The following is a 25,998-nucleotide window of genomic DNA, read 5'->3' as shown; positions in this document are numbered from 1 at the left end:
ATTGGGCCTAAACAAAAATGTGAACTGTTCTTTAAAAATTTACGTCACACTAATCTCCAAAACATTCAAATAAGTTTATAATCAGCAGTGCCAGAATTATTTATCAGATATATTTCAAGATCGTCAACCTTTTACGTATGAAAATGTGTTGTCGAATCATATATATAGGAGAGACGCTAGATGGGTTTACAGAAGGGTGAACATTTGGTATATATCCTACTGAAAAACGGACCAAAAAGATAGAGAAAGGATAAAATGATACATGGCTGTCTACATCGTAATTCACAGTCAAACTCATCATTTGTCTGCAAATAAAACAAAATATGAAAAATTCACCTCACCGCAGAGATTTTAAGGAGACAATTTCCCTATGCCCTGTAAACCTTCGTTGTGAATTTGTCATCCCCCTTTTTTAAATGACCACAGTGCTTCAATCTAAATGTGTATATACGTACCATATGACTCCGTAAGCCATCGATAGATTCAATGTAGAATGAGGCACCATTTGATGTGTCGTAATAATAATTCACATCCTGCAAATACAATGATAAAACATATGTATCCTTGTAATAAAGAAAAAAACACACAAGAATACATGTAATCATTCGCCAAATTCAAATCATATCAACTACAAAATACATGTAGCTAAATTGTGTAGACATGCATATTTCAAAGAATTTAATTCAAATCAAATCATTGTATTGTTTTTTTCTTTCCAAATATAGCAGTGTTGTCTATATTGACAGAATTCCATACTCCGGAGAAAATAATCTACTAAGAACACACATTTGAGAATCTATAATATCACTTTATGCACAAAAACATGTACAAAAGGATGATGCATAATGTCCTCTGCAATGTGAAATGGATTTGAGGAGGTGTTGATTACATATTAATTGTATGGTTACTGTATGTAAAAAAAATGTTTGTATCTACTATCAAATTAATATTCTTATTCCTTATTCATGTATGCTCTGCATGCCCCTTGTGGGCCCTTAATTGGAAATAAAATATGTTATGTTCTGTTCTGTATTGTTTCGAATTATTTGAAATATTTATCTGAATTCTGCCTACAATGTATATATACAATAGTTTTCATACTTGTTTATCCACTTAAAACGTCAAAATATTTTAAGTAGGTCAATTTCATTCGAATTTATAGCTAGCCAGATAGGATTGTTTTCGAAAATCTCTTCAATGTGTTCTTAGATCTTTTATACCATTGTGCTCAATGAAAATACCTCAAGGTTTCTTAAGTATTGTTGTTCTTCCTTACAAAAGTTCTCACCGGAAACTTTGTTTTAAACAATTCTAAGATAGATATAGGAAGGTGTGGTGTGAGTGCCAATGAGACAACTCTTCATCCAAATAACAATTTAAAAAGTAAACCATTATAGGTTAAAGTATACATGTTTTTGTTCCATTTTGAACAAATATTTTATACCCTTTAATGCGACAGGAACAAATATTTGATACCCTTTAATGCGACAAGAAGAAACATTTTATACTCTTCATTTTATCAGGAATTTTTTTTTCATTCCTGTTATAATTTTCTCCTTTTTAGATAAATCTTATTCATTAAGTATAATTCAAAGAAAAAAATGCAAAAGTTGAATTTAAAATGATTTTGACATATGATATTTAAGAGGGTCTTTTTAACTGAACCAGTATCAATCGGAAATGAAAGCTCTATGTATACAAATTAAACAATTTGGTAAAGAGTTCCATGTTTTGATGTAAAATTGAAAGTACAAAATATACATATAAAAAAGATGTGGTATAAAGGCCAATGAGACAACTATCCACAAAAGACCAAAATGACACAGACATTAACAGCTATAGGTCACCGTACGGTCTTCAACAATGAGCAAAGCCCATACCGCATAGTCAGCTATAAAAGGCCCCGATAAAACAATGTTTTAACAATTCAAACGAGAAAACTAACGGCCTTATTTATGTAAAAAAAATGAACGAAAAACAAATATGCCACACATAAACAAACGACAACCACTGAATTATTGTGATTTTACTTTTTACAGGCTCCTGACTTGGGACAGGCACATACCTACATAAATAATGTGGCGGGGTAAAACATGTAAGCGGGATCTCAACCCTTCCCTAACCTGGGACAGTGGTACATGTATAACAGTACAACATAAGAAAGAATTTATACATGTACAACTTTATAATTTTGATATGAAAACACACTGCATGGACCACATTGACAATTATCATAAAATTCTTTCAGTAAATTATTCAATATATCTTTTATTAATGTTCAAACATTAGTTTTATCATTATTTAGCATCTTAATCTCGTTGTGTGGTACACGTTCAGGGGAAATTGACCATGGATGTCTTGATAAAAGCACACGCTTAAACAATTATTATTCATTTACCAGACACTAAACGATCAAAGTAGTACGATAAGTGTGTTTTCAAGTAGATTCATTTTGAACATGGACATAACCTCTCATCATTTAGCAAATACATCCGATTCGGCATTTTTACATTGTTATAAGCTTTTGACATTGATAAGTATATGGACATAATTATCAATTTCCTTTAAAGCGCCAGTGTGTATTAGAGAACTCTACAATATATATTTTTTTATAAAAAAAAACTGTCCTGTAAAAATGAATTATTTTTTTACATTCATACACTCACTTTGATGCACCCTTTCAGGTATAATTTTTTATTAATATTTTATCCTTTTTTAATCATTTTCTCCATCTACTTGTACTTGTTATCTTTAAGACTGAATTTACTGAAGTACAGAATATAATTACAGGATCGTTTTTGGGGTTAAAGTTTTCTTTACTGCCAAATGTAAGCAAACATGCAAACATATCATACAAAGTACATTTGCATTAAATAAACTCATCAAAGATACGAGGATTCGAATTTTGTATATATACGCCAGGCCCGCATTATGTCAACAAAAGACTCACCAGTGACGCTCGATATAAAAAAAAAGTTAAATGCCAAATGAGGTAAGAAGTTGAAGAGCATTGCAAACCAAACCAAACATTTTAAGTAAGTAATTTCAAGCTTTTGTAAGCATGTGTACATGTATATACTTACGTGTAAATCAGTAGGTAAATCCTCTTGTATTATTGAGCCATTTTGTGCAAAAGCATAAACTGGAATTCTAGAACTGAGTTGAGCATTTTGTTGTAACTTTAATATCACAGGTTTGGATGAGAGAGAGAATTTTAATGAGAGATCGTATCTAGAACTAACTGAACGTCTATATATATGGTTGTCTAGTAACTCTACTCGTATGGAACCTGAAATCAGAAAAAAAGGAGGTGTTACAATGTAAGAGACTATTATTAAAATCTTATCCCTTTGCAGTATAGTAAAAATGCATCCTATCCCTTCCTAGTCTTTTTTCTTCACCATACTACAACTAAAAAATCGCATGTGCAATGGTCTGAATAGAATTAAATTTGCAATAACTTTTAGAACTTCTAAAAATTGAGAAAAAAAAAGGCTGCTATAGTTATTTAAAACTCATTGTGTGTCCTTGTATAGGCTTGGTTTCATACTTATATGCGGTGTGGATATAGCTTATTTTTAAAGGCCGTACGGAGATTTGTAATTATACTGACTTGAAATACATCATTTGATATTTGGTGTCAAATTCCCTTGTACCCGCACATCTTCTTATTATCTTATCAATTTTTATTAAGATCTATGCCCTTACGAAATACCACAACATGTCGAATGCTCGTTTACTAAATATATTTAACCTATCTTGTATGAATTATGTGGAGCTTGACACAATATTGTCAGAATTATCTGGCAACGATCAAGAAAATGTAATAATATGCAAAGTTATCAATTCTATTTCATAATCATTCGTAGCATATCTCACCTTACACTACCTACCCGTAGCCAGGGAGTGCTCGGACGACCCCCCCCCCCCCCCCCGTCCAAACCCCCATTGAAACAAAATAAGCACTGTTAAAGTCAACGTTCTGTTCAAATTGTGACTGTTAAGTCGAGTAAATGAGTCCAAATACCCCCCCCCCCTTTTGGAAATGCCTGGCTACGGGCCTGTACTATGTATACCACACTTGGATATTCGCAAGCCGACTGCTATGCTATTGCACTTACAATAGTTTACTTGAAAAGGTATAGTGACCTTGATCATTTTATCCATATAGTATCTAAATAATTACTAGTAGTATATTTATAAACAACTTACCAGAGTCAAAATTAACATCCTGGTTTGTAAAAGATTGAATGAAACAATTGTAACCACCGAAAATCCAAATAAAATAACATAAAACAAACTCCCATCTAGACATCTTACATTTGTAAAATATTGTAAAATATAAGGAAGTGAGTAGATACACTTATAATAATCATGTGACTTCAATAAATAATCTTGTACAATAGATATTGGGATGTTTTCCGGATGAGTGACTCTTGGGTTGAATGTGTATTGCCGTTGTAAACATTGTAAATCAAATAGCGTAAAATTTGACATTTAGATATGATTTACCTGATTTTGTTACCTGTCTGATCCAGGTAAACATAAAGGTAATCTGCATTATGAACAAATAAAGTACAAGTATACTGTTACAATAGTTATCCTATATTCTATATGTTGGTCAATGTAACTTTCAGGTCGTACATGTAATCAATTACATTATATATGTCTATTATAACTTCGTTTATCTAACTTTAAATGGAATTACTAAAAAATCGATTTAAAACCATTATTTAGAAAATATTATAGAAAGAGATGGCACTTTTATTTCTTTCATAACACGGTGATATCATCAAAAGAAACCCCTTTTTTTTGCCAATCCTCCTCGGTGTCAAAGTTCTTAATAACTATAACTCAACTGTACTTCAAATGATTCATCTTCACAAACGTCAAAAGATGATCAATTCTGTTTATACGCACTTAATTATATTTGTTTATAATTTTTTTCAAGAAAGAAAGAGCAAGACATCTGGCAACTCTAGAACTTTAGGTAACAATATCTAAGCCATGCGGAAGACAGTAGCAGCAGAGAAAAATGTATAAGTAACGTAAAGTTAAAGGCAAGGTTTACTTATCTAATTATTCTTCATTAACATAAAACAGTTTAGCTAGAATAAATAATTATCTCAGAACTACAGGTGATGTGGCTTGCTGTGTTAAAAACAAAATGAAGAATTAAAACTAGACAAAAACTGTGCAAAATATATATAGAATATATTAAAAAAAACTTTGCTAACAATATGAAGAATACATTAAAGAAACTGTTATTAACTCATAGAGGTTTTTAATTTTGACAGCTACCCTATACCGGAAAACTGAGCTAAGAAACCGCATACACATGATTTAATTTCTGTTGCAAAAATATCGAGTATATTAATTTGAAGGACTTCGATTTACTAAATGAGTTTTAAATACTAGTACCACGATTGAAAAACATAGAACTGGTGAAATAAAAACGTGCATGTGTTGCCCCTTGTTTTTTTTTTACAGAACTTAGTCAATGTTTGTGTTGATGTTCAATCGACCTCAAATTCATGTGAAACATCTCTCAACTATTATCTACAGATACTGTAGATGTATAAAAAGAGAAAGACAAGTCTTAAAGATACAACCGATGCTGTCTTTACATGATCTCATCACATTCCCCTGGGTGCTAGGATGTGTTCACTTTCGTCAGATCATAAATTGCCAACGATATTTTTAAGATAGGTGTAAGCTCTAGCCGAAAAAGTAGAAGGAATGGATATTTTTACTGCAAGTGACGAGGACAACATTTTGATATTCCCTTGATGTATAACAAGATGACACCACGTACAGATAACCGGATACATCCCTTTGTAAATGTAATATTTATGTATTTTCCGCAATATAAAGCTTTTGTATATGATATAGTTTCATTGTAATGATCCGTATTTTATGTTATCGCCCGAATTCACATGTTGGTCATGTTGGTATTCGCTCTAATTATTACTTGTATTATTTGTCTGCCTCTTGTTACAGTGTAAACTGTCTAGAGTGTTAATAAAAGTTGAAAAAAGTTGAAAGTTGATTCACATGTTGTTATGACGAATTACAATAGATTATAATTTTACTTATTAAATGTGTTTCCTTGACCACAAAATATGTCATGTATGTGATATTATCGTTTTGCGAAATGGATGGGCATCTCAAAGTCAAAATGTTCAAAGTAAAATGGTAGAAAGTGGAAGAACACGTTGAAAAGGATAACTCGTCATTGGGAAGTGTCTTACGATAAAGGTTGACCCATTTTAATTTAACATTAAAATAAATACTAGTAAATGATAGTAAAATAACAAGAATACATGTACGAACAGAACAGAACAGAACAGAACATATTTTATTTCCAATTAAGGGCCCACAAGGGGCATACAGAGCATAAATGTACGTGTCCATAGGACAGCGTGTCCCAATTACATGAGCACTAAACAGGTTGTATTAGGGGTTCGGGTTGTTTGTGAAATTTAAAAATGCTTGTCAAAACCGAATACAAATTGACAAAAAGCTTCTTGATCCCCACCTCTTTTACTACACACACAAAGACACATAGGAACACGTTTTAATTCCGTTTGGAACCCCATCAAATAAATCTCGAAGGAAATATTTTGACCTGCTGTCAAATCATGCAGTTTATCACCGTATATCACCCTATCATGGCTGCTGATATTACATTTATATGCTAGATTACATAATATTGGAGATTTGCCTGCTACCATCAACAGAACAAAATATTACAGTATAACAGAAAAAAGAGATACTTTGTTATACAAATCAAACGTTGTAACTACCAGAAAATCGATTTAACAGACGTATGATTCATTTAGATATGACTGTGTCAATTCAAACTAAAATGTATGCGGTTTACCAAATAAAAGTACAAAGTTCTTGTGAACACACGAGAACACCAAAAGTGGAAGAGTCTTTAATAGTCTTACCTTTCTGCTCCCTCCCTACACCAATACATATTAATGAAATAAAACTTTTAAAAATATACCTCAGAAAAAAACACAGCGATCATTGTTTCATTGCATACTGCAGGCTCTTGTAAAATGGACCCCTTTGTTTTTCCTTTTAATTTTCATCAGTATTTTTAACTTCCCCCAATTGTAGCGTTTTCTTTGTTATTATCTTTAAGATTTAACAATAACAGAATTATATCATGTATTAAGCAATGCCCCTCTTTTTCAAATCCCGGAAATTTTAAATCCATATCTATTCAATTTGGATCAACCTGTTAATTATCTAAGGATCAATATGTTCTTCTATTGAATGCAAGAATTTGAACTTTTTTAGGGTTAATGTTGGTTTTTTTTGTGCATGTTCTTCTTCCCTTTTGCGCTATTACCATGTTGACCCAGTTTGTTCATTTTCAACACTTTGAACACCACCTTAACATGCCTACGCGGGAAAAAGCATTGCAAATAATTGCGATCTTGTAACCCAGAGCGTTCTTGTGGTTACTTTTTAATTTGATTTATTTAAACATTTATCTCAATGCAAGGTGTAAATATTTATAAATAAAAAATATAGCAAAGATAGAAAAGAAAGAAAGAACCAAAATATTTAAAAAAAAAAAAAAAAAAAAAAAAAAAAAAACCGTAAAACACCCGTTTAATTTTCATATAATGGACAGATGGAATTAAATATGATAAATGTATTTATTTACTTTATTTTAAACATACTTATTTATAGTGGATTGGGACACAAGTTATTGCAACATATATTGCTAATCCCTTTCCACTTTGCGGGTGCGAGTGCTGTCTTGTAGCGGGATAAGCCTATAGTACTCTCTTTTTAGAAATCTACATAATGTCTTTTACGTGCAAAAGATATGGCTGTCTTTTTTTTTTACTTTAACCATGGTATATCTAAACGAATTGAAAATATGATCAATACACAATCATAACAAATGATTATAACATGACCTGTACATTGTGTATTTATATAATACACAGTTGGTATGTATTCCAGTCTTACAACCACCCACTCATATCACCTATATTTACTACAAGTATATAGTTTATGTTATTAACTAGAAAATAATACTTACTTAGTACTTCAGGGCTATTATTTATGTCCCAATAATGAAATTGATCTAGTATATCAGGTGGTTTATCCTTCACTTTACATTTTATCGACGTTAATATCGTAAAAATCCATATTGAATAAAAAATAAAGATGTTCATAATCATGATAATGTAAATACTATTAATATTTCTATAGAGCGAGTAGTTCTACACGTGCACTTCATTTGTACACTTTCTAATTATAGCACATGATAAACACACACAATCTCGTATCGATTCTGTATCGGATTACGCAAACGGAGAAACTCATTAATATTCAATACTAAAAAGTATACGCAGCGACCTTCCGATGTTAGCATGTTTGTGTCGATCAATGTCTTGCATGGTGTATTAATCACTGAAGTGTAACTTAGATAGTGGTAGTTTGTACTATATATATAGAACTTTATGTTTAACATCAATAATTCTTGAATATATTTATTACGAGAAAAGAATAACAGCAAATCGGTCTCGTATTAATTTGATATATAAATAGGGGCGGCGGAAAAGGTGGACATTGGTGAAAGATGGGAATTTCTACTTTAATTGATAATAGGTTTTTGTTTTTAGGGCATAAATATTGCTTAGACTGAAAAGAGACCTAGTCACTCTTCAAAGATTTATTGAAAATGATCCTGAGGTATAACATATATGTATAAATTTATACATCAATGGATAAGCAAGGCGTTTCAAAATCATATGTTATTTAATGTACTTGTTCAAAGGGACCTCCCTTGCCCTTTTCAGCATTTATTTGACGTTTTAAGTCTTTTATGGATTGAAAAAATAAGAATTCGTAAAAAGGCTTCATAATTTCTAGTTTAAATGTATAAATAGCAATTGTCATGATTGTATTGTACATTTATTGATTGCTTCTTATTTCAGAGCTTGAAACAGAATATGCAGACGTTGAATGCTATACGCGTCGAGTATGTGACGGATAAAAGTGACCGGTTTTGAGGCAAGGGAAACTAATGCATATATACAGCATAGTAAACAATAAGGAGATGTTGTCTGATATGAAGTTATATCACATAACGTATAGCTAATTTAAAAAAACAGTAATTGCATATCTAAAGGTCATCGTCTGTAGGTGAGGTAACAAAATGCAAATGATAGTGTAACGGACTTATACATGTAAGCACATGTAAAAAAAAAACCGGACGACTAGGTGACGATCCGCGATCGAACATACAGTGAATCAATATGCCCGCATTTTACGAACGAGAGTATTCATATGCATTAACAACTGTTTTTTTTTTCTATTGAGAAATCAAATACATATTATTTCATATACATAAAACTTCTATGACATAAAGAGACATAAGCAGTGGCGGATCCAGAAATTTTCAGTAGTGGGTCACGCGGCCCACTGGCTGCCTTAGAGGGGAGCTCGATCTCGTCACGCTTCAGGGATTCCCTATATAAACAACCATTTTTTTTCTCAAAGGAGGGCCGGGCCCCGGCCCCCCTATATCCACCTCTGATAAGGTTGATTGCAGGTGCTCCGGAAAGGTGAACAGATTCTACTTAACTGCCGTCTGACTAAATACTGTATTTTAAATACAAATGGTCTGTTTTCTTTTTTGGTGACGTATAGAAATCACAATTAAGCTACTAGATATTTGAGGTTAGGTCCTTAATGTAGAAAATGTTAAGTTACTTAAAATGATAGGTATTTTATAAACAAACTTTGAATTACCCTAAGATAATAAAATATTGGAAATATTGGTAACGTATTTTTTTTTATGTATTTACATGTTGATAAAAGCGTTAAACACATGCTACATGTACTTAGTACATGTATACTTAAAAATAAGATGTTGTATGATTGCCAATGAGACGATAGTCCTATTTTTTTCTCAGTTATAAATGAAAATGTATTTATATCCACACGATATCGTCCCCTCGTATCAACTGTATCTTATGTGCAGGAAGTTTAGGGGAGCAACCATTTAACTTCAAAAGGGGGAGGGTAATGTTTTTTTCCTTATTAATAAAATTTGTTTTCACGCTACGCACGACACACTTTATTTGTTTTTATCAACGCGATTTTCAATCATTTTTTTTCCTTCAAAATTTAGCAATATAAGACCTGTATGAGTGGAATTAGCGTTCAAAATATTTGTTTTTGTCATCTGCTTGGTCAGAATATTTTTTCATCATACTGGGGATCAGAATATTTTGTTTAGAAAGACTGTAAACATGGATGATGCTGCATTTTGTATTATAAAAACTGAAGCTGCTTTAATGTTTACTAACGAAAAAATATGTATCGTTTGACTTGATTTTATGTTCTTTTTGTTATTCTGAAATTTTAAGGTTATTGTCATGGCCTATGAGAGCCATGTTTTTGATTTGAGTTATCCCCCGTTGGCCGATCTGAACATAATATTATAACAATTTGTATTATTATACGCTTAATGTTAGATCCATAACTGAAAAAAAAGACGACGAAAAGTTATGGATCATTATATTGTTATATTTATATATATCATATGAGATTTGCGGTAGCTTTTCTTTTCACTGAAAACATTAAAGTATATGCTTTAATCTTCATTGAAAAATTACATATGCGATTTGTACATTTAGTTTAAATCATTCGTTCAAGAAACTTTTTGAGTTATCTAATTGCACATTTAACATCGCAATATATTCAACGCTGCTTTGTTGTTATACTGTAAAACTGAAATTAAGTAAAAGAATAATGAATAAAATTTATGTAAAATATAGATCTCTGATTTCGTAAGCCGACTACGTCATATTGCATTACATGTATGTAGTATACGAAATCAGAGATCTATATATTTATTCATATGTAGTATAACGAATTAAAGATCTATATTTTAATTCATATGTAGTATAACAAAATCCGAGATCTATATTTCAATTCATATGTAGTAAAACGAAATTAGAGATCTATATTTTAATTCATATGAAGTATAACGAGTTAGAGATCTATATTTTAATTCATATGAAGTATAACGAATTAGAGATCTATATTTTAATTCATATGTAGTAAACGAAATCAGAGATCTATATTTTAATTTATATGTAGTATAACAAAATCCGAGATCCATATTTTAATTCATATATAATAGTATAACGAATTAGAGATCTATATTTTAATTCATATGAAGTATAACGAATTAAAGATCTATATTTTAATTCATATGTAGTATAACAAAATCCGAGATCTATATTTTAATTCATATGTAGTATAACGAATTAGAGATCTATATTTTAATTCATACTAGAACACACCCGCGAAATCGCGGGCATTCAGAGCGTAGTTTAAAGTATGTAAAGTGTTGTTGGAAGAATTTTGTAAAATATTGAATGACTGGAGAATTTCAGCAAAAGTATCATAAGTCATAGGTTATTGGGGACAGGAAAATGCTTATATTTATCCCTCCTCCTTTATTTCCAATATGCCCATTTTTTGGTTTTGTATCAAATTAATATGAACATACATTAAGTATGTTATGAACATTCAAGTATAGGAGCCTGTAATTCAGTGGTTGATGTTTGTTTATGTGTTACATATTATTTTTTCGTTCATTTTTTTGTACATAAATAAGGCTGCTAGTTTTCTGGTTTGAATTGTTTAATATTGTCAGTTCGGGGCCTTTTAAAGCTGAGTTAGTATGCGGTATGGGCTTTGCTCGTTGTTGAAGGTCGTACGGTAACCTATAATTGTTAGTATCTGTGTCATATTGGTCTCTTGTGGAGAGTTGTCTCAACATGGCAATCATACCACATCTTCTTTTTTTTTGTAATCAATGAATTTTGTAAAAGATTTAATTATCGGAAAAGGTATCAAAAGTTCACATGAATATTGGTAGCGCTTATCTGTATATTATGAACATTCATTACTAAATAAATTTAATATGGTGTATTTACTTTCAATTCTAAGTTTACTAATCGATCCGTAGTGGTCATTGATATAGTATACAGACCCCCTCTTTATTTAATAGACTCTTTGACTGCCATGGATAGTAAACTTGAAAATGACAGCAGATAGAATTCTGAAAATACACTTTATACTTTATTCTTTGTATATGTATGTTCATAGTATACAGTAAAACGCAAACCGGAAGTATAATCTGACTTAAAATTTCGTCCAATGACGGGACAATATCCGGATGACTTTTTTTTCGTTTTTCCCCTAAAATAACTCAATCTGAATAATCATATGAATGGATGATAAATGGCACTATGCACTGTACCTATAGGACACAGAGGCAAGTTGATCAATATTTTGTGGAAAGAAGAGAAGCGACACCTAAAATGAGGTCTTCTCGTTTAATAGTATAGATGTTACGTAGTATAACAAAATTCGAGATCTATATTTTAATTATAGATTGTGGATGAACATTTATTTTTCTACAACAGTGGAGTATATTTCTCCCAGTGAACTTCGATTCTACATACACGTACATGTATATGATTTTATTTATAAATTAAACCAAAATGGGTCAAACAAGTTATTACAATGTGAGTTACGCTCAAGAATTTCAGATACAAACATAGTGCAGAGCATATCTATAATGATGATATATTACAGAGGCGGATTTAAGGGGGGCACAGGGACCCCCCCCCTTTTTGAGAAAAAATATTGGTTGCTTATATAGTGAATCACTGAAGCGTGACAAAATCGGGCCCCCTCTTAGGCAGCCAGTGGGCCCCACTTATGAAAATTTCTGGATCCGCCACTGTATTACATGCACGAATAACGCGATATGAGATAATTGCCCAATAGATCTAAGACAACTATCCACCACAGTTAAAATGCAGTGGATGTAATAAAATATAAGCAACTGTAACTTTTAACAATGTGAACACCGCATATCGTAAAGTCGGCTATAAAAGACACAGACATAAACAATGTGAAAAAACATACGAAAAAACCAATGGCCTGATTCATACAAAAAAAAATCACGTTAAACAAATATGGCAGAAATGAACCAACGACAACAACTAAAGGCTCCTGCCTTTTGACAAGCAAGCATTTGGCAAGGTTAAAATGTGTTAGAGCTCTCAACCCTTCCCAACCTTGGACAGTGGATGTAACTGCATGCACAGCTAAAGAACAAACTGTCCAAATCCAAAGCATTTAGTTCACCTCAAAAGATCGGTTGAGGGGGGAATCAGGGGCGGATCCAGCCATTTTAAAAAGAGGGGGGGGGGTCCCAACCCTGAGCAAAGGGAGATTCCAACTATATGTTTCCATTCAAATGCTTTGATCGTCCAAAAAAAATAAGGGGGGCAATTCCACGGACCCCAAATGCCCCCAAACCCTGCATCCGCCACTGGGGGAAATACATTAAAACAAAAATAAACAACGCACCGATATCATGGTACTTGTATTTACTGAAAGCTAATTATCACAAAGCCAATTACATCTTGTCCATAATACTAAAATTACGAGGTCCAATTTGTCAGCCGTCATCACGTAAAAACGATGAATCAAAGAATTCAACTTTATATATAAGTTATATAGTACAATGCTGTTGATTAAAAATTACACCACTCCAGACCCTTTTGTTTTCCACATAATTAATATTGCCAATAATCACAGTGTACAAGCGGACAGTGACACAAAACGGAAGTTGCTGATCTGTCCGACGGCGATCGGCTCGTTGTTTTTCAAAAAAATATAGAATATCAACACAAAGTGTCCCATAATGGATTGTTCAGCAGCTCAAGGTAAGTGAATAACTACAATGATGTATTTTTGACCATTTAAAGCTTATTTTATGCTTTTAGCATCAACCGTCTTTTTAAAATAACTCCTGATCATGAAGAGGGGTCAAAATTTTGCGATTTTTCGAGTCATAAATCTTAACAAAACTCCGAAAATTCAAACATTTTCAAGATTTTTAATCGATACATAGTTGAATAATCATATTCAGCATACACACACAAAAGTTTGGTTCATTTTTTTTTATTATATTGTCACAATTGAATCTTTTCTATTCAAAGTGTACTGTCCGCCTCGTTGCCACCGTATGTTTTCATACTGTCCGATTCGTTGGTCATATTCATGATCGATATCTTAAGCAAAAGTAAGATTGAAACATGCAATTTATCCACATTTAAACTTTATTCAACACAGATACTGTCTATGATTATATATGGAAAATATTTATAGATTATATATTCAGCTTGGATCTCGTGTCAATTAAAGGGGGACATTGGTCACTCTTCCAGAACCTTTACTCATGTCTGCTGCTCGTATTCATCGTTTGCGGACCTTGTTGTTAGATAAAGCAGGAAGTTAAAGTTGGCTATTTTCCAATATCCATATCAGCCCCCGAAAATCCATATCAGCCCCTGAAAATTGATATCAGCCCTTGAAATCGATTTCAGCCTTTGAAAATCGATATCAGCCCTTGAAAATCGATATTAGCTTTTGAAAATCCATATCAGCCCCAGTAAACTTGGAAATATGTGATAAATAGATCATGACATGTCATTTTACATATCGGCCCTGCTTTCAGCCTTCGACCCATATCAAGCCCTCGGGCTAAAGCCCTCAGCCCTCTGGCTTGATATGGAAGTCTAGGGCTGATACCAGGGTCGATATGGAAAATGCCATGTAATAATTTAAAATTATCGTGTCCTTTTCTTCACAGACATTTCAAAAGGAAAATACGCTCTTACTTTGCATCCGTGATCAGACGTTAACATTTCGATCATAATGTATACTATAACATAGATGTAATCGTAGGTACATGGGGACGGGTATTTTTTGCCCCATATTTTCCATATTTGTTAATTTCACTGATATTCGTGTTTTTTAAACTTACAAAAATATAATTCAGGAGCGGATCCAGAAATTGTTAAGTGAGAATTCATACCCAGATGAAAGATTAAAAAAAAAGTAACTAGGGTTCCCAACCCCGGACCCCCGACCGCCTGGATCCGCAACTGCCTAAGCGATTACAAATACATGTATTAAGTAACGTGAATGTATTCATATTAATTTATTTAATCGATGATTTGTACATATAAGAATTGAATAATAACTCATACAGAATAAATGCAAGTTATGATAAAAAATTTAACAAGAAAGGCTTCACCGCATACTTCATGTTAAATGTGTGTATATAAGTATTCTTACCTCTACTAAGGCAATAGGAAAACAAACTCATGGACCATTCAAGTACACCGTAACTTTTCAATTGATTCTTTTTGACTTGAATTCCAAGCCATGAGATTTGTTTGATTATTGGTGAAATAAGACGCAAACTGGGTGTAAAAAACTATTGTTTTGATTTTCTGTGTCAAACGTTTATAAATATAAAAAAGAAGATTTGGTGAAATTGCCAATGAGACAACTCTAAACAAGAGAACAAATTAAATGACACAGAAATGAACAACTATAGGTCATCGTACGGCCTTCAACAATGAGCAAAGCCCATACCGCATAGTCAGCTATAAAAGGCCTAGAAATAACTTTTGTTGCATGGTTGTATTTTTCATGAAAAGTTATTACCCCTATTTATGTTTTTAAGTGATAAAAATAACAATGTTCCACATGAATGTATGAATAAATATACCATAAAAATCACCTACGTGCCCCATTTTCCTAAAACAAACTAGAGAAACGTATATTAAATTTTCATGTGCATGCATTAACAATGCTTTTTATATGTAATAATCAGTAACATTTTATAAATGTTGATATTTCCTAGGAAATCGGTCATGAATGTGGATAAATTGCATGTTTCAATCTTACTTTTGCTTAAGATATCGATCATGAATATGACCAACGAATCGGACAGTATGAAAACATACGGTGGCAACGAGGCGGACAGTACACTTTGAATAGAAAAGATTCAATTGTGACAATATAATAAAAAAAAATGAACCAAACTTTTGTGTGTGTATGCGGAATATGATTATTCAACTATGTATCGATTAAAAATCTTGAAAATGTTTGAATTTTCGGAGTTTTGTTAAGATTTATGACTCGAAAAATCGCAAAATTTTGACCCCTCTTCATGATCAGGAGTTATTTTAAAAAGACGGTTGATGCTAAAAGCATAAAATAAGCTTTAAATGGTCAAAAATACATCATTGTAGTTATTCACTTACCTTGAGCTGCTGAACAATCCATTATGGGACACTTTGTGTTGATATTCTATATTTTTTTGAAAAACAACGAGCCGATCGCCGTCGGACAGATCAGCAACTTCCGTTTTGTGTCACTGTCCGCTTGTACACTGTGATAATTAAGAAGTTCCGGGTCGAATCCGATACCTATATCAATAGTATATATACCTGTTACCTATTACATTATCTGTACGTTCCGCATCTAACAGGTGCACCACCAAACGCTGTATATAGGATCTTGCTATATACACGGGTCGTAATCACAGGGTTGACAACCCTAAATTCAATCATTGTCACATTGTTCCTGATTGTAGTATTTTAATCTGTATGACTTTCTAAGATGACAATACATGTACGAATAATACAAATCTGGACTTAAAATAAGACGTATAGGTACAGCATGTCAAATGATGTCAAAAATTCAGATACAGGATTTATAAGTTGCGTTAGCGATAGAATGGTCGATAATTGAAAATGCTAGGCTTTTTATTATTGATTTCTCAATCTATAATTTAGGTAGGTATTATAATAAAAATAGGTGTTAATTAAATAAAGGAATTACATGTGTGTATACTTTGTAATTTCCACTTTGTATCATGACTATAAATAAATTATAAATTCAATATAATAATAGATTATTTCTCATTCAATAAGATAGGTATGTTCATCCTTCCTAATAAGGTTCGGTGGTATATATATCCGGGTATTTATTGAGAACAAGATCGGCTAGCTGTGAAAACAACAGATATTTCGATCACGAAATAGTATGAATCAAATAAACATTGAATCATTCTTATGCGTACTCTAAATCACGAAATCACGATTTTTCAAAAGACGACCGTCTAACTAATCCTTACTACTTTACAATACCACGGTCTAATAACCAAATTCTAAAAAAAAAATCTGTCATTTAAATATAATTTTCAATTTCAAACAATCGATGTACGAATGTACTGAGAGGGATTTTTCTATTATTTATACTGGGTATTTAAATTATGCAAGCATACGACAATTAACAGAACGTAAATATACCGGGTACATACACACACGCACCATTTACTACGCTAAAACGATACATAAGTATGAATACCACCAAGCGCCATCTGTTGTTGTTATTATTTGTATGGAATATCTCTGGAATATTTACACTTTCGAATATTTTATCACATTTCGGAGAAACAGCTGGAGGTAAGAATTTGCAAAAATTGTATGTTATTCAAGATTGTTACCCCCTTAGAAGAGGGTGAGTCTGGAGTTGATCCGAGTAGAATGATTAGTTATCTTGCAATTTGTTATTCAATTTACCAAATTTGCAGAAGAACAAGTTAGAGGAAAGAATATTTAAAAATTGTACGTTGAATTTAATATTGTCAACCCTTACAGGAGAAGGGGTTTTTGAGTTGATCTAGATAGAATTATCAGTTTCTGTATCGTGCATTTGTTCTGTACGTGCAATTTGTCATTTCAATTTACAGAATTTGCAGAATTCAAGATTGGTAAACCCTATCGAAGAAGTGCAGTTGAGAGTTGATTCGTGTAAAAGTGTTAGTTATCGTTTATTTGTTATGTATATTCGTGAAATTTGTCATTTCAATTTTCCGAATTTGTAGAAGAAACAATTAGAGTAAATAATATCCCAAAATTGTACCTTTAATCCAAGATTGTTTACCCCTATAGGAATGGCTGGGGTTGGAGTTGCATGCATGCACCGGGTAGAATTGTTTGTATATGTATAGTGCAATTTCCTGTACGTGTAATTTGACATTTCAGTTGTCCGAATACAAGTATTTGTTCATTATATTTAGAATTAGGGGTATTTTATGTTTATGGGGAGGATGGAGATAAGCTCAAAATATTTATACAAAAGTTTGTATTCCCCCATTTGGTAATGAATTAAATGGTCATTCAAATAACGAAGACTTCCTGTAAGTTTTTTAAGACTGACAATCAATTACCACTATTGTTTGTAAGTAGATTGTTTTACCATTAAGGAGGAAACCGCCATCTAAAATGTATAAAAGAACAGGTGTGGTTTAGTTTCAATAGACAAAACTTAACACGACATCTAAAAGCGGAGACATTGCATGCTGTTCTCTAATAGAGATTTTTACAATGTATGCTGTTCAGTAACAGGGAAGTGTCAATACCAAAGAGGTCAATCTTTACACATGTTCGCGTGTAGACAAATTTTAAATCTATTCAACAAAGAGCCTCAACCTTCAAGTTATCAAATCTTATGTACCAGAAAAAATTAACATGCCTTCGTTCTTTAAAAATCATTACTGCCCTAAAAATATTATCATAAATGAAAAATTAACACAAAGACTGGCAATTGCAAACATAATTTTATAATTACATCTTTTTCTTTTAAAAAAGAATTCAAACTTGTTTAAATTTTATCTGAAAGGAGCATATGAACCCATGCGTCTGTTATATTCCCTTTTAACAGATCTTTAGATAACACAATTGAGATTTTGATATTTAAATTACTGGATGTGCAGTCATATCAATTACCAACGCAAGCTATACAATAAATGTGGTTATATAATGGAATTTAAAGGAACATTTTATTTTCGTTTAATTTTCTACATTGGCTAGATCTCGAGGTATAGGGGGAGGATTGAGATCTCATAAACATGTTTAACCTCGCCTTAATTTTGCGCCTGTTCAAAGTCAGGAGCCCCCGGCCTTTGTTAGTCTTGTATGATTTTAAATTTTAGTTTCTTGTGTATTATTCGGAGTTTAGTATGACGTCCATTATCACTGTACTAGTATACATATTTTTAGGGGCCAGCTGAAGGACACCTACGGGTGTGGGAATTCTCGCTACAATGGGTTTCAATGCTGGCCTTCGGCTGTTGTCTGCTCTATGGTCGGGTTGTTGTCGCTTTGACACATTCACAATTTCCCTTCTCAATTTTATACATGTACAGGGTATATACTGCAAGCGATGAAGGCAGATAATATATAATTATGTTCATAGAACCTCCATGATTTACACATCTACAAAAATCAAAAGGGAGGATAAAAAAAAATGCAAATCACTAGTCCTGCCCTTTACTGCATGTTCAGGAGTCAGATCAATGCAGAGGGTACCACTATCTTTGAACTGGATGTTCTAAGTAGCAATATATTTTAAAAGAACACTTGCAATCAATCTCCGAGGAGTCTCATCTTTGGTCTCTGTCCTCCAAAACAAATCGTTGGCAGTAGAAATTTCCAACCTTTCATCCATACTAAGTCGACCTGCTTTTTTGTTTATTTGTTTCGCCTTGAATTTAAATGAAATATTTGCCAATGAAGATTTACCTATATAAGTTACCGATAAACTGTCCTACTGGCACATATATATATATCTGCACGAAAGTTTTATTTTATAGCTCACTTCTTTTAAAGATAATCATCCAATTTTCTTTCAAAAAGTATGATTTAAACGGGAGGTGTCTGCACTTGAACCCACGCATCCGTCCTTTGTGCATTTACATTCGCAAATCCTTTGCTTGAACAGATTTTTCGATAGATTTATTGAGAAAGAAATTTGATATTGAAATAAGTGGAGGTGGAGTTCAAAATTATTAAATTTCCGTCAATAAGCAAACAAATCAATTACAAAAGCATACAATATAATAAGATATCTGGTAAATTATTGACATACATGTATGTATTAACAGAAAATAGACTGTAAGTGGTTATGGTAGATGATATTATAGAATATTAACTTAATAAATTGGTTTCATTTATATATGCCTTCAACCCCACTGGGGTATAAATGTGCATTTATTCAATAAACTTATAAAACTTATTAATATAAACCATTTGAAAAACAGAACCAAGTGAGCTGCACATATATTCTCTTAATTTTGTGTCCGTTGTCGTCGTCGGCGTCGTTGTCTGTTAACTTTACAAAAAAAATCTCCTGTAAAACAACCGAATAAAATTTTTCCTATCAGGAGTGACTGTCATAAAATGAGGTTTTTAACCTTTTTTGCTTGAAAGTAACTAAAAACTGCGAAAATGATCAGCAATACAGGATTGTATTCAATTGGTATCCTCAGCTGAAATTGTCAGTCCACTTCTAACGGTTATTATTGACCTTGTAGGCTGATTTTTGCGCGGATCTAATTATTTATTCATATACATGTAAATAGTTATTGATATATGCATGTATTTTTAATCAAATTCAGTTAGTCATTACCTTCTATACATTATTATTATCATAAAAATCTTAAATCCTTGAAAATGTATGTGTTTTCGCCTTCTTTTATAAAAAAATCACTATTCAGCTAAAACTGCCAGACCGCTCAAGCAAGTATAGTGATGTTGCATGCGACATTAAACAGTAACTTAAATCTCGTACTTTTTGAGTCATTTAGAATGAGAATGTATACATGATTTAACTGTTCGCCACTTTTCTTTGAAATTGCGTTCATTTATGTATTGTAAGAAAAGTCAAAGGTCAAAATAGAGGGACACATAAGTTCACCATACATTTTGTAGTTGAACTTTGGACGACATTTTTTAATCGCTTGTCCAAACATTTTTCCAACACTTGACAAAAAAGTAATTTGCTTGGAGCATACATCAAGCTACATCGCTTTAATGTTATACTATGAAGTGTAAAAGTGTGAAAAGAAAAGAAAATCTTAATACACTAACAGTTATGCCAAATATTCATAATTTCATAATGTAAATATGATTCATGACAACAATAAATTTTGAAAGCCTTATAACTGGTGCTTTATCATTCTTTTATCATTTCGATGGCCATGTATTTTATTTTCATCTTTGCGTCGAACAAAGTAATCGTCGAAAAAAAGAAACACAGCACAAAATTTGTAGCCTTCGTTCCTTTTCCCCAAATTTGTTATTTGTTGTTTTCTGTTAATTTCACTTATTATCGCGTTATTTTTGTGTTATAATGGTTATATTATCATACATACATATACTAGAAAAAGAATGAATGTATGTACTATATGTGTACTATCAATTTCAAGTTTACTATCCACAGCGATCACTGGTAATATTTATAAAAAAAAAATCACAGATTTGGGGAAAAGGGACAGTGCTAAAAACAATTATCCTATCCCCAAGAAACTATGAAAACAATACTTAAAAAGTTCTCATGCTGATGCTGGGTAAATTTGGTTCAAATATTGTTTTTGTTTATCAAGTGAAGATATTTTTTAGAAGCCAGTTCCATTTAGTTATTTCCACTTTGTATATGAGACTGGGTAACAACTAGCTGTCATGGTTGGCTCATCTGTTTGTCTTTTTTTGTGTGCTTTCTGTCCAGAGTGAGACGCTCATCAACGCGTTAGCAGACTAATTATTATATCCTGACAAAGGTGACATATCTTCATGCGGACTGTATAAAACGAGTGACGTAGCTTTGAACGACATGTTGTCTTGTTAGTGTTTGATCGGTTATCTAAATATTTTACAAACACTTGACACAATAGCCATTTGCTTGGAGCATATATAAAGCTTTATTTCATTCAATGTTATACAATGAAGTGATAGTGTGAAAAGTAGTGGATTATATTATGCTGAGTTCACACGTAATTCGAATTCGATTCGCATTAACTAATTCGAATTAGTTTAACTCGCATTCGAAACGTTTTACATTCTAACGTCAATTCTAATTCGAATTACAATGCGCGACAAATTCGCTATACTTAGGAGATAACTGTATTGTATTTTAAGCTTGGCCTTCGTAAAACGTCGATTTTACTGACGCAAATTGAGTTTACCTAGCGACGCGGAGCGGATATAGGTAAACGGATATTTGCGACAGTAAAATCAAGTTTTACGAAGGCCAAGCTTAAAATACAATACAGTTATCTCCATTCTAATGCCACATATTAACATACACTTCATTTAATAAATATTTGGCTTGAAAATGCCATAAATGAAAAAGTCTGCGAAACTGTTGCATCGTCTTTAGCATTTAAACAATGTGACGTCATATGTATGCTCTGGTTGTCTAACATGAATACGAAACGTCTTTCTACCTTGCGCACGCTTCAGAATGGTTTCAATATAGACAAAAAGAAGATTTTAAGGCTCAGAATGTGACTGTCTTGTTTATTTTTTGAGAAATTACGAGGAAATTACATACCCAAAAAATATCGGAATTCAAAATGGTGGCTTTCTTAGTTACGGACTGGTAGAACGTGGAATCTAACCCCTCAAAATATTTGTCAACGTCCGTCCAATGAAAATTGTGGTTACAAACTTATTGCATTAGAATGTCCAAACGACGTTAACTTTTAATTAGTATTAACAAAAATGTATTTCTAATTCGAATTTGGTAATTCGAATTAACCAATTTGAATTAAAAAGAAGAGTGTGTGAACGAGGCAATAGTTACTGGTACAGTCAGGTCAAATATACATGTATTTTCAATATCTTACCATAGCATTTATGTCCCGATACACATTTTAATTTGCATCCACCATGCCATATACCCTCCCCCCCCCCCCCCCCCCCAGGTGCCGCCTGCAGTCACAGCTAGATATATTCGGCCTACTCACAGTATTTTATTTTTTTATTTTCTAGAGGTGTGCTTCAGACGAAGGTTTATATATACTCCTATATATATACTAATATAATGGTATATGAACATTGTTTTTGTTTATTATTTGTTATTTATTCCAACTGTTTTCACAAATTTGGACAAACAGAAATTTTAGGAGCTGCAATAGTGCTTATATAGATAACTTTTAACAAAATCTAAGTTGTCTTTGTGTTGACAATATATGATCATTTAACATTATTTGAAAAGAGTTTAAACCTTGGTGACATTCGGCTGTCGTTTTCTCCTTGGTCGGGTTGTTGTTTCTTTGACAAATTCCCCCATTTCCATACTTAATTTTCTTAAGAGAATGATTCCGGTCAAAATTGGTTTAAGTTAATGGTAGTCGGGTTTTATGTGTTCCAAGGAAGCCAACGTTTTGCTTCTAATTTTGATTTTTTCTTTAATGTTTTATAAATGTATCTTTACGAACCTTTCCAACTGAATATGTAATTGACCGATTTAGTGGTTGCTTGCATGTCCAGTGGAAAATATTTCAAATACAACCATAAAAGTGACTGAAAAAATTACCATTGAAATGGCTACTATATATATTTTTTACATTCAACAGACAAAATAATTGATATTGATTTGGACGTTTTTCTATTCTTATGATTATTCTTCAAGAATAATGATTGTATAATTATTTATATGACGCAATTTTAACGGACAATTGTATATGATCAATGCGTGAAAACTTGGTTCTTTCATGAAATTATACAATTTGTATTGATTCGATCATAATTATACTTCCTTGCCAAGTGTTTTTCAAATCAATTTTGATCAAAGATCATCCGATTAATTATGTATACTATAGACGTGTTTACTTCTTCGAAGAACAAAGATTTTTTTTAGACCTCTGGTATAACCAGATATATATGACTGTATTCCGTTTACATGTACCTTTTTGTTCCTCGATGTGTTACAAAATGTACATGTAGTTGTAAATATAGCCTCCCTTTTGATTTGCACACATGAAGACACTTTTCCGAATTTTTATTTTTATTGAATTTTCAATATTTGCCCAAATGACTTGTAGCAAATTCAAAAAAATGTTTCGAAACTTTATTATTTCACCATCCCCCCCCCCACACACAAAATAAAAAAAAAAAAAAAAAAAAAAAAAAAAAATTGAGGGGACATTTAATTTAATTTTTTTCCCGCTATATTGATCTTTTGATGTCGTCCCTTAGTGTTGTTTGTTTTATTCGTTTTCGGTTGTTTATTATTATTCTTATTTTTCGTTGGTTTATCTTCTCCCTTTTTAATTACATAAAACAAATCTGAACATAAGCCTGGGCGTTTTACTTAATCATTTTGTAATCATATTAGACAAAGCCTTATATTGAGGAAGTTAAACTAACATATTTCTAACATATAGACACATAGAGTGTTTAAAAAAAAGCCGTTCTTAAGAATAAATAGAGTATGGATGGGGTCTAAAGCGTAGAGAATACTGGCTAAAATAAATAATGTAAAGAGAAAAATGAGAAATGACAGAAATATGTTTAGGTTAATGAATAGAAATAAATGGGACGCAAACATATCAAGAATAACAGTGATCATTCAACAGTGGAGAATATAAACGTATTCATTAAATAAAAACTATTTGTACAATATTTTTCAGAATAAACATTATTTTAAAAGATAAAGAAAAAAGACATTAAATTTAAAGAATACAGATATTTTAGAACCCCGATTTAAAAAGTAATACCATTACTCCTTCGTCATGTCGCCTATCACTGATACTGTAAATGAATTCTCCACCTTTTTTCAGTCTATTTTCTCAAAGTTGATTATCTATTGAGTTAGTATCATGCGGACATCAACAACAATGAAATCTCTGTTTCATATTTTTTTTCATTGTTACATTTTCAGATGAAATACTGGTACAAGTTCGAGCGAGTGAAAGAAACAAACGTTCGGCATCTGGGAAATTTCATCCTGATCGATACGATTTAACATTGGCGCCATCTGGTAGCGAGGTTCATCTGGCGCTTCAAAGAAATGACAGACTTAATACACACGTGCCGACTTTAAGTCTTAGAGATCAGCTTATGAAAAATGAAAATGACGAGGAAACGGAGGTAACAATGAATACAAAATGTCGATTTGGAAATGAAAGATGGACTGAAAGGAAAGGAAATATCACAAATTAAAAAAGAACAACTACTACTACAACAGCCCCTTCTCGCCCCCCCCCCCCCCCCCCAAAAAAAAAATTATAACAAAAATCCATTTCCTCTAAGCTAGAAATTCCACAACATGTGGTTGGTTACGTTAAAAACACTTCTGATTACAAAATCATTTTTTTAGAACAAAAATACATATTTACATAATTTAAAACCGAACCAGGTTTTGCATTCATTCATTCATTCATTCATTCATTCATTCATTCATTCATTCATTCATTCATTCATTCATTCATTCATTCATTCATTCATTCATTCATTCATTCATTCATTCATTCATTCATTCATTCATTCATTCATTCATTCATTCATTCATTCATTCATTCATTCATTCATTCATTCATTCATTCATTCATTCATTCATTCATTCATTCATTCATTCATTCATTCATTCATTCATTCATTCATTCATTCATTCATTCATTCATTCATTCATTCATTCATTCATTCATTCATTCATTCATTCATTCATTCATTCATTCATTCATTCATTCATTCATTCATTCATTCATTCACGAAACGACATACAGATTTATGGATACAAAATTGTTAAAAGTACATTATTTGCATGTTCAAGGGAAACTCCGCCAAAAAAATATCAAATTGATACTTTTTACTTTAAGCCTGAAAAACCACATTTTTATAGATAATGTTCATATATGCTAGAAAATACCTTATTGAACTTTTCTATGTTTTAGGAACACGTATTTTATCAAGAAATTGAAAATGGAGGCTCTTTCCTTGTTCACTTCAATAAAGACAGAACAGAAACAATGGTAAGTAACTGTAAACATTTTTATTAGTATACGACTATAAAAACATTTAAACCCGATGCATTTGCACCTGTACTTAGCCAGGAACTTGTTGTTCAGTGGTTGTCGATTGTTGGTTGTCCTTAGCCAGGAACCTGTTGTTCAGTGGTTGTCGATTATTGGTTGTCCTTGTTGGCTGTCCTTAGCCAGGAACCTGTTGGTCAGTGGTTGTCGATTGTTGGTTGTCCTTAGCCAGGAACCTGTTGGTCAGTGGT

The 25,998-nt window shown here is 32.1% G+C and overlaps 2 protein-coding genes across 4 annotated transcripts in view; one reads left to right on the top strand and one right to left on the bottom strand.

The window, feature by feature from the left end:
- The window catches only part of LOC134693935 (A disintegrin and metalloproteinase with thrombospondin motifs 6-like), a 41,600-nt gene extending 33,202 nt beyond the window's left edge, over positions 1–8,398 (bottom strand). The window contains exons 1-3 of one of the 3 annotated variants that reach the window (XM_063554885.1): positions 8,069–8,398; positions 3,084–3,289; positions 456–533 (exon numbers count right to left, since the gene is read on the bottom strand). In XM_063554885.1, the coding sequence (XP_063410955.1) occupies positions 456–533; positions 3,084–3,289; positions 8,069–8,210 (426 nt within the window). In that variant the 5' untranslated portion in view covers positions 8,211–8,398. Of the gene's footprint in view, positions 1–455; positions 534–3,083; positions 3,290–4,212; positions 4,433–8,068 lie in introns of those variants that run through there. The other 2 variants (XM_063554887.1, XM_063554886.1) reach the window with 2 other exon arrangements.
- An 8,598-nt stretch (positions 8,399–16,996) lies between these two features.
- The window catches only part of LOC134695520 (A disintegrin and metalloproteinase with thrombospondin motifs 3-like), a 39,066-nt gene continuing 30,064 nt past the window's right edge, over positions 16,997–25,998 (top strand). The window contains exons 1-3 of the mRNA XM_063556797.1: positions 16,997–17,393; positions 24,658–24,866; positions 25,670–25,747. Coding sequence (XP_063412867.1) covers positions 17,288–17,393; positions 24,658–24,866; positions 25,670–25,747 — 393 coding nt within the window. The 5' untranslated portion in view covers positions 16,997–17,287. The remainder of the gene's footprint in view (positions 17,394–24,657; positions 24,867–25,669; positions 25,748–25,998) is intronic.

This window comes from Mytilus trossulus, chromosome 13, assembly GCF_036588685.1.
Source record: "Mytilus trossulus isolate FHL-02 chromosome 13, PNRI_Mtr1.1.1.hap1, whole genome shotgun sequence".
Classification (NCBI taxonomy): Eukaryota; Metazoa; Mollusca; class Bivalvia; order Mytilida; family Mytilidae; genus Mytilus; species Mytilus trossulus.
This window is presented reverse-complemented; position numbering and strand designations above follow the sequence as displayed.